Raw genomic sequence first — 16,645 nt, 5'->3', positions numbered from 1 at the left:
CATTCTTCCAAGGTGGGTAAATCTTGTGTCTTCCAATACTTTGCGATCAGTATTCTTGCTGCTGTTGTTGCATACATGAAAAAAGTTCTATCCTTTTTTGGCACCAATTGGCCGACAATGCCCAAGAGAAAGGCCTCTGGTTTCTTAAGAAAGGTATATTTAAATACCTTTTTCATTTCATTATATATCATCTCCCAGAAAACCTTAATCTTCGGGCATGTCCACCAAAGATGATAAAAAGTACCTTCAGTTTCCTTACATTTCCAACATTTGTTATCAGGCAAATGGTAAATTTTTGCTAGCTTAACTGGGGTCATGTACCACCTATAGACCATTTTCATCACATTTTCCTTTAAAACACTACATGCCGTAAATTTAATACCGGTGTTCCACAACCTTTCCCAGTCAGCAGACATAATATTATGACCAATGTCCTGTGCCCACTTAATCATGACTGATTTAACTGTTTCGTCTTGTGTATTCCATTTCAACAGCAAGTTATACATTCTTGACAAATTCTTAGTATTGGGTTCTAACAATTCTGTCTCAAGTTTTGATTTTTCCACCTGGAAGCCAATTTTCCTGTCTTGTTTAAAAACTTCCATTATTTGATAATAGTGGAGCCAATCTTGTACTTTGGGTTTTAGTTTTTCATGGCTCTTTAATTTCAGTTTCTCTCCATCCTGTTCTAAAATCTCACAATACTTTGGCCATCCGACCTCCATATTGACTTTCTTGTGGGCCTTAGCCTCTAAGGGTGACAACCATCTAGGGGTTTTGTTTTCCAACAGATCTTTATATCTCATCCAAACATTAAACAACGCTTTCCTTACAATATGATTTTTAAAGGCACTATGCACTTTGATTTTGTCATACCATAGATATGCATGCCAGCCAAATGCATTATTGAAACCTTCTAAGTCCAAGATATCTGTATTCTCGAGGAGCATCCACTCTTTCAGCCAGCAGAATGCTGCTGCTTCATAATACAATTTTAAGTCCGGCAGGGCAAATCCCCCTCTTTCTTTTGCATCTGTTAATATTTTATATTTTATTCTGGGCTTTTTGCCCTGCCAGACAAATTTCGCAATGTCTTTCTGCCACCTCTTGAAACAGTCCATCTTGTCAATAATCTGCAAAGTTTGAAATAAAAATAACATTCTAGGCAATACATTCATCTTAATCACTGCAATTCGGCCTAACATTGACAATCTCAAATTTGACCATATTTCTAGATCTTTTTTAATTTCTGACCAACATTTTTCATAGTTGTCCTTATACAGATTCAAGTTTTTAGATGTTAAATTAACCCCTAGATATTTCACCTTCTTAACCACCGTCAGACCTGTCTCTTCTTGAAACTTATTCTTCTCCATATCTGTTAGGTTTTTCCCTAAGACTTTAGTTTTTTGTTTATTCAATTTAAATCCAGCTACCTGTCCAAATTGTTGGATTATTTCCAACACTCTTTTTGTACTAGTGTTTGGCTCCTGCAAGGTCAATACAAGGTCATCTGCGAACGCTCTTAACTTATAATGTTTGGTTCCGACCTTTACACCTTTAACTTGCTGGTCCTCTCTAATCATGTTCAGCAGCACCTCCAGGACCGAAATAAAAAGCAACGGGGAAATTGGGCACCCCTGTCGTGTTCCTTTTTCTATCTTAAGTTCCTCAGTTATTACATTGTTTACAATCAACTTAGCTTTTTGTTCGGAATATATTGCACCCATACCATTCTCAAATCCTTGTCCTACCCCCATCCCATGAAGATTCTTTTTCATAAAACTCCACGAAATATTGTCAAAGGCTTTCTCCGCATCCACAAATATCAAAACTGCTTTAGTATTTATGTTCACCTCTAACTTTTCCAAAATGTCTATTATATTCCTAACATTATCTGAGAGGTGTCTTTTTGGGAGAAAGCCTGCTTGGTCTCTGTGAATCTTCTCCATCAATACTCTTTTAAATCTTTTTGCTAAAATGTCTGCAAAAATTTTGTAGTCCACATTAAGTAACGAAATTGGGCGGTAGTTCTTCAGTTGAGTCTTTTCAGTCTCTGTCTTTGGTATGAGTGAAATATATGCTTCTTTCCACGATTCGGGTGCCTTTTTTCCCTCTAAGATCTCGTTACAAACTTCCTTTAACGGTTGTATCAGCCATTCCTTTAAAGATTTGTAGTATCTGGAAGTCAATCCGTCTGGCCCTGGAGATTTGCCCACTTGCATGTCCTGAATGGCACCCTCTATCTCTTGTTCTGTTATTCTCTGGTTTAGATCCACCTTGCTTTGATGAGAGATTTTTTGTAATCCATATTTATTAAGGAATTTATCTATGTCCTCTTCATTTTGTAATCCTTGGGAATAAAGTTTTTTAAAGTAGCTCACAAAACAATTTCTTATCTCGTTGGGTTTAGATATATTTTTTCCATCCACTTCTAGACTTGTGACTGTATTTAATTTCTGTCTTTTCTTAAGTTGCCATGCCAGAAGTTTACCACATTTGTCTGCCGACTCAAATGTCTTTTGTTTCATTTGCTTTATTTTCCACTCTATCTCTTGGTTCATCAATTCCATATATTGTGTTTGATACAACTTAATCTCCCTCAAAATCTCCTGGGACTTTGGTTTTGATCTTAATTTTTTCTCTCCTTCTTTTATCTTTTCCAAAAATTTTTCCTTTTTCTCATTCTGCTTTCTCTTCTTTATTGAATTTTGTTGAATCAAAAATCCTCGCATCACAGCTTTACTTGCATCCCAGATCACTCTTTTTTCCACATCGCCCTTTAGATTGATTTCAAAATAGTCCTTTAGAGTTTTTTGGGCCTTCATGTGGATCTCTCTATCTCGAAACAGGGTGTCATTCATTCTCCATCTAGACTGACCAGTTGTTGTAAATTTCATTTCCATCTTCACAGCGTTATGGTCGGAACAGGTTTTTGGGCAGATTTCTACCTTCTTAATCTTCGGAGCCATTCCACTAGTAACCCATATTTGGTCGATTCTGGTCCAGGTCATCTTTGCTTGGGAGAAAAAGGTTCCCTCTCTTTCAAGAGGGTTCCTTGTTCTCCAAATGTCTATTAAGTCCATATTTTCAGTCATTTCGAAGAAAGTCTTCGGGAGTCTCCCTTCTTTAGTAAGTGTCAGTCTTTGTGTCTTGTCCATGTTTGTAGAAACTACACCATTCATATCTCCCATGATTATCATATTATATTCCAAATAATCCGTCAAAGTTTCATGAAGTTTTTTGAAGAATTCTGCTTTGCCTTCATTTGGTGCATAGATCCCAATTATCAAAAATTTTTCTCCTTGTACCTGAATCTCCACCGCTAAATATCTTCCTTGTTCATCTTTGAACAACATTTTTGGGGCCCACTTCTCTTTTACATAAATCACAACTCCTTTTTTTTTCACTTTGTCCGACGAAATAAATTCTTGTCCCAATTTTTTATTCATAAGCAGTCTCCTGTGTGCTGTAGTTATATGAGTTTCCTGTAAACAAATCAAGTCCAGTTGTTCTCTGTACAAAATATGGAATACTTGTCGTCTCTTCAAAGGCATGTTCATCCCATTACAATTCCAGCTAAGGAATTGCAGGGCCATCTTGTTATTTTTCTGGTATTCCTCCAACAGCTCCCAATTGTTGTTCCTCCTCTGTTGGTGGTGGAAGGTTCTGTCCAAACGAAAGGTTCAAGATGTCTATTACACTCTTTTGCTCAGCAATTGGGTCTACAGTTCCTTTCTGTAAATCTTCTTGATTTCTTTGCAGGAACCTGTCTTTATCCTGTATCGTCTTTATTTTCACCTTCTTCCCCCTATAGTCAAAAGACAGTCCCTGTGGAAATTCCCACCTGAAGAGAATGGTATTCTTCTTCAACAGGTAGACCAAATCCTTATAAGAAGCTCTCAAGTCCAAAATATGTTTAGGAATATCTTTAAAGATCTGTATCGGTGAGTTCCCAATTTGTAAGGCCTTTTCAAAATGCAGTCTTAGAATTTTGTCTCTTTCCTCCTTCGATCTCAAGGTAATCAGACAGTCTCTCGATGCCTTTCTGTTCTGTCTTCTGCCCAGTCTAAATGCTGTTGTGATTTTAAATTCGTCTTCCTCTAGATCTTCCCAGGCATCAGCAAACTCTTTCGTTAAAAAATCCGTAAGATTGTCTCCTTCGTCCTCTGGAATTGATCGTAATTTCAAATTCCTTTCTTTTCTTTGTAGTTCCCACAATGCCAGAGTTGCGTCGTGGTCATAGACCTTCCTGGCAATCGGTTCTAATTTTTCCTGGGTCTCTCCAGCAATAGTTCTAGCTTCCTCCGCAATTTGACGTGTGGCAGAATTTTCTTGCGTAAGCCTGTTTATAGATTCTGTATTCAGGTCAAGTCTTGTTGTTAAATCTGTCAATTTCTGTGAATTCTCTGTCAATTTCTTGGTATTTTCTGCCGTCTGCTTTGTTAGATTCTCCAGAGATTGGTTTATCTTAAGAAGGGCTTGCGACACTGCATCCATGGAGACTGCTGTACCTTTTTCTTGTCCTGTTGTCACTGTAGGGGTTATGCCTGAGATCGAGCCTCTTTTCTTGTGTTGCTGTAGCTGTTGTTGATATTGCCTTGTCTTGGCTCTCGTGCTTATCTCGTCTGCTGGGCCACTCATATCCCAAGGTCGTTTCCCACGAGAGCCTTCTCCTAAAGGAAAATTCCACTGTCCCAAGGCGTAGCAACTTTTAATTTACCCTCTAGAGGGAGCAAGTCAAAATGTCCGCAAACAAAGGCAAAGAGTATTTAAAAAGCAGATTTATCAGGAGGCTTCTATATGTATATTGCAACACTTTCCCAATAGATAGAGTCCCAGCCTTCCCTGATATATTGTGTCCACAGAGTCCCAAAACTTTGTAACAAGTAAACAATGAGACTTCCACTTTGTTACTTTCACAGGAGTCTAAAGTCAGTTCAGTGTTCCTTTGTTTATAAGCAGTTTGTGCCAGGTTGAAGGCTGCAGAGAGTTTCCTTTTCCTTTAAGTTGGTCATGCAGCTTATAAAATCACTTTTTCCTCCCCTCTGCCCTGCAAGCTAGAGGGGATAGTCAAAGTCCAGATGTCGGATTCAAGCAGTTAAAGACAATATCCCATACGGATGCAGCTTAGTAACTTTCGTTGCTTTAATTGTCATGCAGTCGGGGGAAGGCAGACTTCCTTAATTTTCGCCTTTCCCGTTTTCAGCCTAATTTCAAGTAGTTTTGACACGAATAGAGGTTCAATCTTACTCACGGGTCTTTTTTGTCCAAATTGTTCAGGAAGGGAATCGGCGCTCTCCACTAATGGCGACGCGGCTTCACCCTGCGGGCTGGGTAGCGATTCTCAGCACCGCGTTCCCCGTTGTCGTTCCGGAGCCTTTAAAAAGGCTCTTTCTGCGGTAAAGGGGGGCGCTTCAGGTGCCCACCGAATCTCCTTGTTCACAGGCTCCGTTCCTGTGATTTTAGGGGTCCCCCGCTTGCCGTAGCGGGTCAGACCCGAACTCGCAGAGCCATCCTCTCTCCGGAGCTCGGAGAGGGAGCAGCCATTAGTCCTCATGGAAATCCTTCCTTTTATTGTGGATTTCTCCATACAGTGGTACCTTGGGTTACATACACTTCAGGTTACAGACTCCACTAACCCAGAAATAGTACCTTGGGTTAAGAACTTTGCTTCACCTAACTTACCCCTTCCAGGTTATCAAGAATGTATAAAAATTTGGCGAATGCTTGTTGGAGATGTGGAGGAAATAACGGTGATGTGTGGTGGACGTGTGAAAAGATTAAGATTGGGGGGTGGGAATATATGATGAATTAAAAAAGATGATGGGGGTAACTTTTACTAAAAAACCGGAGGCATTTCTATTAAGTATTTTAGATCCCAAAACATCTAAGAGAGGTATTCTTGTATGCAACTGCAGCGGCTCGAATACTTATGGCCAAGGGATGGAAAGATGAGAACAGAAATTGCATGGCAGTGGGAGGTCCCATTAGCTAAAGTGGTGCTTCAGGTTAAGAACAGTTTCAGGTTAAGAACAGACCTCCAGAACGAATTAAGTACATAACCAGAGGTACCACTGTATATATTTTTGCATGCAATTTCCCTTGACACACCTTGGAACTCCCTGACTATTGAGTTCAGGCAGGCTCCTTCGCTGTACTCTTTCTGAAGCCTGCTAAAAACATTTTTTCTTAAACAAGCCCACCCAGACATGTAGAATGTGGATGTGGGTGATGATCTGCTGTCAGTTTATTGCTGATTTTCTTTAGTTTTTTTGAATGTTCAAAACAGTTGTTTTAAACAGTTGTTTTTATTGATAATTTTATTGTTTTATTCTTTGTGTAAATTGCTTTGAGAGTTTTTAAAAACTCAAGCAATGTATAAATTTTATGAAATAAATTTGCAAAGCAATTGCCCCTGACGTAATGCATTTGTGCATGATACTTGCACTAATATGTGCCTGTATATGCACACTTTGCCCTTGTATACAAGCTATTTGGAACACACAACTTGGCTGGAAAACTGCAATGAAAATTTGGAGAAGTGCAAATTTTGAACAATGGCCAAGTTTCCGTTCCAAGTTTGTTTCAGAAAGTGTGAATTAGGTAACTTTGCCTTTAAATGCAATCTGAATTGACTTTCTTCCCCATTCCCAGCCATGGCAAAACAAGGCCTTAAAGATGCTAGAGTCCTACCTGCTGTAGAGATTGTAGTCACAATTACAGGCACATTTATTAATTGCCTGGCATGATCTTTTTCTTTGTCTTGGCTAATTCCAAGAAGGTGTCTGTTTGTTCTTTTCCCTTTTCGAAAGCAAAAGAACTTTAATTAGGTTTGTGCAAAGTAATACCCTCTTATCTGGAAAATAAATGTCCCCAGTGAATATCACAAGAACAGAAGGTGTTAAACTGAAACAGATTTTCCTCTTGCTCCTTTGGGATGAGAAGTAGGTGAGAGGTTGCTGGTTGCTGCACCCCATATGTTGCTGGAGAGGATTAAACCAAGTGAGATGTTGATTCAGCTGCTTGCTGGAAAGCTGGTGATGCCTTTGGGGGGTTTTCTGGCTCTGCCAGCTGCATCTCAGGGGCGACAGGGGCGGAGGTTCATGCTCCGGCACTGGGGGGCGGAGAGCAGGTGGGGCGGGGCTGGCACACGTCCCGGGGGCGGGGCGTGCTGCCCATAGGGGCATGGTGTCCAGCACGGGCAGGGGGGCAGCCGTGATGGCACCCTGCCGGGGTTGCACTGCCAGGGGCAGTGCGCTCCCCCCGCACGCCTCTTCCTCTGCCAGTGATGGGCAATCAGTTGGTTCTCCCCAACTCAGAAGCGTGTTGGCTTGGTTTAACTATGGGAGTGGCTCTTCAATGCAGAGGCCACCTTAGAAAGGCATGAGACCTGTAACATGGGAGGAAAAAGCTTCTCACAGATGGCTCCCAATTTAAACCTTGGTTGGAGTGGGAAATACAAGTGTCAGCCAACCAGTATATGAATGAGTTATAATCCTAGTTTGATCAGTATATAACTTTCAGGCAGGGACCGAGAACCTGTGGCCTTCCAGGAATTGTGGGACTCCAACTCCCATCATCCCCAGTCAGCATACCCAGTGGCCAATCATCTACCATCAGATGAAAGTTAATGCCATGGGGCCTTGTGGTCAGCCGACTTCCAGGAGGTGCATTTCTTGTATCACCAAGCGGGGGAAAGGGAGTGAGATATAAAAGCGCCTGGGGTCCTGAGACACTCAAAATAAAATCTGAGCAAAATTGGTGAAGCAACAAAAAGTTTTAAAAAGTGACTTTGTTTGTGGTAGGAACTATGATTTGATCATACATCCCTAGCGCAGTAAACACATTTTAACCTGTAGGAGGTTAATATTTGGGCAGTTCCATGATTTTGGAGTTCCTCAGTGATCTCAATGAGCCAGAAAGAAGTGGGGTGTGTGAATGATTCAGGAGCAAATGCTTCTCACTTGGGAGTTTGGAAACGGCTTGGAAAACATTCATCCTTGACTTGGTAACATAGTCTGCAGTATGGCCTGGTCACAGAACATCTGTTAAATTTTAATCAAAAGCATGTGGTTTGTATTAATAATTTCTGTTTCTGTGCCTGTGAAACAGCTGGTTTTGCAGTTCACAAAGCTCCTTAAGAGTAAAGGCTAACATGGAAGATCTTCATTGCATGTGTCTTCCATAGAAGATGGATTGGGATATCCTGCTAGATCTGCTGAGCAACCAGCAATAGATCAGCAAAGGTTTGAGACTTCCAGTGGTTTAGCCTCAGCAGCAGCAGCAGCAGCAGCAACATTATTAGGATGCTGAAATGAAGAAAACTACCCAAGCACAGAAGGTGCCCCGACTATTGAAGGAATGGGTTTCTGTGTAGTAAGTTTAAAACTGACTCAACCCCCCTTTTTGTTCTTTCAAAAGAGAGCACTTTTAAAAGCGTAAAACTTGAGCTGTTGAGCAAAAACATAAACAAGCTCTCTCCTTTATCAGTCACGGCAAGGGATGGCCTTGGCTCTCTAGGGGAACAAAGAAAACACGTCAGAACTTTATCTTATGTGCTGACCACAAAATACGCGCAAGACCGATGTCTGGGGGAAATGCCAAAAGCGTGTTCCCGGAGATGGTGACCTCGTCCCAGATAAGAGTAGGAAGAGGAAGATCCTTTTATGGTCAGAAGTAAAGGAAGGAAGATCCTTTTATGGTTGAGAGTACCAGAGCAGGAACATATGTGATGTCAACCTGCGTACGTAGGCCGACGTGGTTGGGCTCCTAGGGGAGGAGTGAGAGGGTGCCTGGAGGATATATAAACTGCATGAAACCTGTCATTTCTTTGGACTTGCTGTGGATTCACCATGCAAGTGTCTTCTGCTATCCGGAGAGCAGAATAAACTCTTTGAACCAACTCAGTGTCATTTGACTTCCTTCCTCCTGTCCCGGAGCAACGCAGACCCAATCAGTGAACTCCAGTAAGGCTACACTATAAAATTGGAGAAATTGAGAGATACATAGCCGTACTGGCAGCATATCTCTCCTTTCTCGTATCTAGAAATGCAAGAAGGGCCTTTACACTTGCCAGAAGCACGGCTCTTCCCTCGCCGGTCCTGGATGGAGCCTTTAGAAAAGTCCCCTATGCCCAGAGACTTTGCACCTGTCCATTGGGAGAGATAGGAAGCCCAGAACACTTATTCTTTAAACGTCCCTTTTACGAAGAGGCACGCAGTAAGTTCCCGCAAAAGCAAAAATTTGACCTTTTGCTGTTAGGCAAAGACCAGAAGAAGACCTGGATGGTCACCAGATTCTGTGTGCAAATCTGTAGACGCAGACCATCGCCCAACTCAAAATAGTCCGGTATGAAAATCCCCAAACCCGGTTCCATGGGTGACTCTGAGTCAACTCCCTGGGATAGTTTATTGTTGCACAGTGTGTCTAAATTCATTGTTGTACATTGTTTTAATTGTTTGTTTTGCTGAATGTTTTTAATTTGTTTTTAGTTTTTTTATCTGTTTTAATTATCAGTTTTGTTTTTTATCCACTTATTATTCTATTCTCTGATTGCTGGTCTATGACTGTAATAAACTGATTGATATATATATATATATATATATATATATATATATATATATATATATGCAGGTTTTGGTGTCTTCGGGTGTCTTCCCGTGTAAGAGTCGGGGTGTCTGGGCGACGTTTCGACGAGGTCTCACTCGTCATCTTCAGGCTGGTGCTTTCGGCTTCTTGTTACTGGAACAGAGCAGAATCTGGTGTTTGAGTTCCTATAAATACTGTTGAGGGGTGTGGTGTATAGCCTCCAACGTTCTGGGCAGAGAGGAAGTTCCTAGATTAGTGTGCCTTTTCTTCTTTTGTTCCTTAATTACTTGAGGGATATCTTGAGTGATTTCATGAGTGATATTCTGAATACCACTGGGTGGGTCATTAAGTGTAGATTAGTTGCTAAAGCTTTTGTGTCTTGACCTCTTGAGCTTGTGAAGAGTTTTTCTGAGAAGATGGCTGTGCTGCATTTAGTTGTGCTCTGGCTTGGCTTCGTGTATAGGGGCGAGCTGTGGTTTTGTGCCTTGTGCCAGCCAGATCTGTGTAGGGATTGCAGGGGGGTGCAGCATCCGGAGGTGCCACTATAGTTTGGCTACTGGATGGAGTCTGTAATATGTCTGTGGAGAGGGTCTGGGTTTGGGTCTGGTGTGGTTGATTGGTGACGGCGTTCTGTGTGCCTCTGGTTCTGGTGTCGGTTTTTGTGGGGAGGGCTAATTTCCAGATGTCTGGCAGGCGGGACGTGTCGTCACGCTTGTTCATGTTGTGAGGGTGTTTCTCTATCTCGATGGCTTCCATGATTATTCTCTTGTGGTCAGAAAAACTCTTCACAAGCTCAAGAGGTCAAGACACAAAAGCTTTAGCAACTAATCTACACTTAATGACCCACCCAGTGGTATTCAGAATATCACTCATGAAATCACTCAAGATATCCCTCAAGTAATTAAGGAACAAAAGAAGAAAAGGCACACTAATCTAGGAACTTCCTCTCTGCCCAGAACGTTGGAGGCTATACACCACACCCCTCAACAGTATTTATAGGAACTCAAACACCAGATTCTGCTCTGTTCCAGTAACAAGAAGCCGAAAGCACCAGCCTGAAGATGACGAGTGAGACCTCGTCGAAACGTCGCACAGACACCCCGACTCTTACACGGGAAGACACCCGAAGACACCAAAACCTGCATTCCTGTACCCGTGAAAATCTACGAAAGCATATATATATATATATATATATATATATATATATATATATATATATAATCAGCTGACTGCCCGAACCCAAAGGGTGCTCATCAATGGTTCCTCTTCATCCTGGAGAAGAGTGACTAGTGGGGTGCCACAGGGTTCTGTCTTGGGCCCGGTCTTATTCAACATCTTTATCAACGACTTGGATGATGGACTCAAGGGCATCCTGATCAAATTTGCAGATGACACCAAACTGGGAGGGGTGGCTAACACCCCAGAGGACAGGATCACACTTCAAAACGACCTTGACAGATTAGAGAACTGGGCAAAAATAAACAAGATGAATTTTAACAGGGAGAAATGTAAAGTAGTATTGCACTTGGGCAAAAAAAATGAGAGGCACAAATACAAGATGGGGGACACCTGGCTTGAGAGCAGTACATGTGAAAAGGATCTAGGAGTCTTGGTTGACCACAAACTTGACATGAGCCAACAGTGTGACGCGGCAGCTAAAAAAGCCAATGCAATTCTGGGCTGCATCAATAGGAGTATAGCATCTAGATCAAGGGAAGTAATAGTGCCACTGTATTCTGCTCTGGTCAGACCACACCTGGAGTACTGTGTCCAGTTCTGGGCACCACAATTCAAGAAGGACACTGACAAACTGGAACGTGTCCAGAGGAGGGCAACCAAAGTGGTCAAAGGCCTGGAAACGATGCCTTATGAGGAACGGCTAAGGGAGCTGGGCATGTTTAGCCTGCAGAAGAGGAGGTTAAGGGGTGATATGATAGCCATGTTCAAATATATAAAAGGATGTCACATAGAGGAGGGAGAAAGGTTGTTTTCTGCTGCTCCAGAGAAGCGGACACAGAGCAATGGATCCAAACTACAAGAAAGAAAATTCCACCTAAACATTCGGAAGAACTTCCTGACAGTAAGAGCTATTCGACAGTGGAATTTGCTGCCAAGGAGTGTGGTGGAGTCTCCTACTTTGGAGGTCTTTAAGCAGAGGCTTGACAACCATATGTCAGGAGTGCTCTGATGGTGTTTCCTGCTTGGACTCGATGGCCCTTGTGGTCTCTTCCAACTCTATGATTCTATGATTCTATATATATATATATATATATATATATATATATATTTGCTTTCGTAGATTTTCACGGGTACAGGAATGCAGGTTTTGGTGTCTTCGGGTGTCTTCCCGTGTAAGAGTCGGGGTGTCTGGGCGACGTTTCGACGAGGTCTCACTCGTCATCTTCAGGCTGGTGCTTTCGGCTTCTTGTTACTGGAACAGAGCAGAATCTGGTGTTTGAGTTCCTATAAATACTGTTGAGGGGTGTGGTGTATAGCCTCCAACGTTCTGGGCAGAGAGGAAGTTCCTAGATTAGTGTGCCTTTTCTTCTTTTGTTCCTTAATTACTTGAGGGATATCTTGAGTGATTTCATGAGTGATATTCTGAATACCACTGGGTGGGTCATTAAGTGTAGATTAGTTGCTAAAGCTTTCGTGTCTTGACCTCTTGAGCTTGTGAAGAGTTTTTCTGAGAAGATGGCTGTGCTGCATTTAGTTGTGCTCTGGCTTGGCTTCGTGTATAGGGGCGAGCTGTGATTTTGTGCCTTGTGCCAGCCAGATCTGTGTAGGAATTGCAGGGGGGTGCAGCATCCGGAGGTGCCGCTATAGTTTGGCTACTGGATGGAGTTTGTAATATGTCTGTGGAGAGGGTCTGGGTTTGGGTCTGGTGTGGTTGATTGGTGACGGCGTTCTGTGTGCCTCTGGTTCTGGTGTCGGTTTTTGTGGGGAGGGCTAATTTCCAGATGTCTGGCAGGCGGGACGTGTCGTCACGTTTGTTCATGTTTGTTCCTCTCTGCCCAGAACGTTGGAGGCTATACACCACACCCCTCAACAGTATTTATAGGAACTCAAACACCAGATTCTGCTCTGTTCCAGTAACAAGAAGCCGAAAGCACCAGCCTGAAGATGACGAGTGAGACCTCGTCGAAACGTCGCCCAGACACCCCGACTCTTACACGGGAAGACACCCGAAGACACCAAAACCTGCATATATATATATATATATATATATATATGCAGGTTTTGGTGTCTTCGGGTGTCTTCCCGTGTAAGAGTCGGGGTGTCTGGGCGACGTTTCGACGAGGTCTCACTCGTCATCTTCAGGCTGGTGCTTTCGGCTTCTTGTTACTTCTCCTTCCGCGTGAGTCACAGGCGCGATGTAGGAAGGAGAAGTAACAAGAAGCCGAAAGCACCAGCCTGAAGATGACGAGTGAGACCTCGTCGAAACGTCGCCCAGACACCCCGACTCTTACACGGGAAGACACCCGAAGACACCAAAACCTGCATTCCTGTACCCGTGAAAATCTACGAAAGCAAATATAGATATATATATATATATAGAGAGAGAGAGAGAGAGATAGATATATACATACACACACACACACACCCAAGCACAGACTTTTTGTGTGCAATGACTGCAAGCTCAGCTCAGTTTTGCTACTGAAAACAAATTCCTAGGCTCAGAGTCACCCTAGGAACACAGGAAGCTGCTTTATACTGAATCAGACCTTTGGTGCATCTAGCTCCTTCAATGCACACTGACCGGCAGTAGCTCTCCAAGGTTTTCAGGCAAGGAACTCTTCCAGCCCTGCCTGAAGATGCAGGGGATGGAACCTGGGACCTTTTGCACACAAAGCAGATGCCCTAACACTGAGCTATTTCTTGTTCTTTATTTCTTTTGCACCCGGCTTGGGGTGGGGGAGATGCTGGCATTCTATTTTTAAAAACCACCATCAAAGTCTGCCCCCACCCTGATCTCAAGAGTGATCTAGATCTTTGACCACTAGATTTGCTGAGTGCTGAGTGCACATGCTCAGAATCTGGTGGAATATTCTGGGCCAGAGTCCTTCTGGGGAAATGGGGCTTGACTCTTAGCAGAGCCCAGCGTTTAAGCCTGGGCAAATTAATATAGCAAGCCAGAGAGCTCTATGAATTGCAGCAACATCACTAACACAAAGATATAATTCCCACGCGCCCGCCACTGAACATAAGAAGAGCCCTGCCGGACCACCGAATCCAGCCTCCTGCTCTCACAGGGACCCACCAGGTGTGGGTGGGAAGCCCACAAGCAAAGCCCAAGAGCAACAGCAACTCAGCCACTTGGGCATCCCACCAGCTGGTATTCAGAGGAGGGAGGACATGGCCACTGGGTTACTTGCCATGGTCACAGCCTTACCCTTATCTCTCATTTGAGAGGGTTTGGGTGACTTAACCTTATCCAGACATTGATAGCCTTAACTGGCCTTCTAGGATGCTCCATGCAAAATTAGAACAATTGCATTGTTGAGTCAGAAAGCTTTTTCTTAGCCCTGCTTAGCCTTGCCACCCTCTGATTCTGGCCTGGCATTTGGACATCTACGGAAAGCACCCAGCTGGTTGTCAAATTTACTCATCAGAATTTTCTGACATTCACCTCTGGATTTGGTAAAAGTTTAAGCATTGACCAAATTTCTTGCTGTAAGACTGGCATGCAACACAAAGTGTGTGTGGTTTCTGCATGTCCCTTGGAAGAGCAACTTCCTCAGCTCTTGACCACAAAGAGCACTGCCAAGGGAGTTTTGGAGAAGCAAGATTCAGTCTGGGACTGACCCTGTGAAGAAGGAATTCAGCAAAGTAAAATCATAATTAACTCCTTAGTCTGCAAAAGCCAGGACAGCCCTGGTTCACAAGACCTTGGGTTTAGCAGGGGGTTGGAAAACAGACAGATTTGTGGTTCACCCATCACTTCCCAACATTGCAACTTACAAAAATGTTTGAATAATTTCCAAGGAAGGGAAGGGAAGTTAAGTGCAGGCCATACATTTCTGCAAAATGACACTTATAAGCAGAAGCTATGAAAGCAATGTTTAGGGTTTATCCAAGAGCCATAAATAGTACTGGGGTAGGGGAGGAGAGTAATGCACAGGAGTAATGCAAAGATGTATCTCCTAACCACTGAAAGTAATGCGTGGCATATATTCAGAAGCAGCTGTAAGTAGCATTAGCCAAAGCAAACGCTGAGCATCTGCATAACAACAGAGATAAACACAGGCAGTGGAGGTGATGAGTGGAAGCGTCATAATGTGTGATATTAATGGATGCAATCCTTTGTAACAGCTGGGGCAACATTTAAAAAAGAAAAGAAGCTGGAGGCACCAGAAGCAATGTGACAGGAGGTTTCAGCATCCCTCTGGCAAGGCGGGGGGCTTGTTTATGGCAGGGAAGGAAAGGCCGCTTTGACAGAGCCATAACTTCTCCCAAATAACTTTATGTATCAGATGCAGTGCCGTCCCTTGGCAGGGATTCTTGGTGGCTCAGCTCTCTCCTGGCTCATTTGCCTTTCAAATGGACTTGCCTCTTTCTGGGAGCAGCACATGAGTAGCATTTGCGAAATTGGTGACTCCAAGAAGCTGAGTTTAGCATGTGCATTACTATTAAACAAATGCATGGAGGAAAGGACTCTTGATGGCTAGTAGCCAGGGTGGCTCTGCTCTGAATGTCGCTTGCTGGAAACCACAGGGGGGGAGAGGACTCTTGTGCTCAAGTCCTGCTTGCAGGTTTCCCACAGAAGTCTGTTCAGCCCCTAGGAGAAGAGGGTGCTGGACTAAGTGGATCACTGCCCTGACCCAGCAGGTCATTTGTGTGTTTGTACTCTAGCCTAGTAACAGCAAGGAAGCCAGAAGAGTGATCCACAGTACAACAACATTTCATAATTTAAAATGAAGGTATCCTGAACATTAGCTTTGGAAACATAATGCAGAACACTTCTAGCAAAAATCCATCAAGTCATTGCATTTGTCAAACTGCTTACTTCTTAGAATTGAGAATGTCTTCTCTCTCTTTCTCGGAAGGAAAAGATCTACATCCTATTTTAAGCTGATAAAGCTGTTCATTTCCCATGAGATTGAGCTTGAATCTGTAAAATACCATTTGAATACAGAACTCCTATCAAATGGGAGCAGAATGAGAAAGCCCAGACAAGCCATCTTGGCTGCAAAGGAATGGGCCCCATAAATGCTGTCCTCCCCAGATGCAATATCCACAGCCTTACTGACCTCAGGGGCCTGTCTCTTAATTTGCAGTCCTGCTGCTTCACTTCTGCCAATAAATTCCTGATGCAGCACACAATTCTAACTTGCTTCCTGGAGTGTTTATGAGCAGCATTCTGCGCCTCTGGTAATTTCAGGGCTGTTAACAAATAAAAGGGATGTTCAGAAGAGCCCCACAAGCCATTTAGTCTGAAACTGCACAATCCAGAATATGGGACAATTCATAGAATCATAGAGTTGGAAGAGACCACAAGGGCCATCGAGTCCAACCCCCTGCCAAGCAGGAAACACCATCAGAGCACTCCTGACATATGGTTGTCAAGCCTCTGCTTAAAGACCTCCAAAGTAGGAGACTCCAACACACTCCTTGGCAGCAAATTCCACTGTCGAACAGCTCTTGCTGTCAGGAAGTTCTTCCTAAGGTTTAGGTGGAATCTTCTTTCTTGTAGTTTGGATCCATTGCTCCGTGTCCGCTTCTCCGGAGCAGCAGAAAACAACCTTTCTCCCTCCTCTATGTGACATCCTTTTATATATTTGAACATGGCTATCATATCAATATATTCCAAGATATAGGTGGAACTTGCTTTATTTAGCCAATGCAGCAAACCAAAGAACAGGTAAGAAACAGCTGCCCTCAGAGCTGATAGGATTTCCAGGAGTGCAAACCCCGCCCCTCGTGACTGTGAGGGGGGGAGAGAATGATTTCACTCTTCCCCTCCTCTGAAGGAGGAACAAAGTCCATGGAGGGGAAGGGCTGAATGTCCCTCCTTAGGGCAGCTCCACTCCTAGACCTCTTGAGCTCCAGCACT

The 16,645-nt window shown here is 43.3% G+C and overlaps 2 protein-coding genes across 7 annotated transcripts in view; one reads left to right on the top strand and one right to left on the bottom strand.

Annotated features, from left to right (window-relative positions):
• LINGO1 (leucine rich repeat and Ig domain containing 1) overlaps positions 1-16,645 on the top strand; it is a 750,774-nt gene that overhangs the window by 729,165 nt on the left and 4,964 nt on the right. The gene's annotated exons all lie outside the window — the stretch shown is intronic.
• Positions 6,288-16,645, bottom strand: part of LOC309541009 (uncharacterized protein) — a 28,549-nt gene continuing 18,191 nt past the window's right edge. Inside the window, exons 2-3 of one of the 2 annotated variants that reach the window (XM_082238420.1) lie at positions 15,843-15,975; positions 6,288-6,804 (exon numbers count right to left, since the gene is read on the bottom strand). In XM_082238420.1, the coding sequence (XP_082094546.1) occupies positions 6,771-6,804; positions 15,843-15,975 (167 nt within the window). In that variant the 3' untranslated portion in view covers positions 6,288-6,770. Of the gene's footprint in view, positions 6,805-13,508; positions 15,976-16,645 lie in introns of those variants that run through there. The other variant, XR_014223607.1, reaches the window with a different exon arrangement.

This window comes from Podarcis vaucheri (assembly GCF_965113315.1).
Source record: "Podarcis vaucheri genome assembly, chromosome: 9".
Taxonomy (NCBI): domain Eukaryota; kingdom Metazoa; phylum Chordata; class Lepidosauria; order Squamata; family Lacertidae; genus Podarcis; species Podarcis vaucheri.
This window is presented reverse-complemented; position numbering and strand designations above follow the sequence as displayed.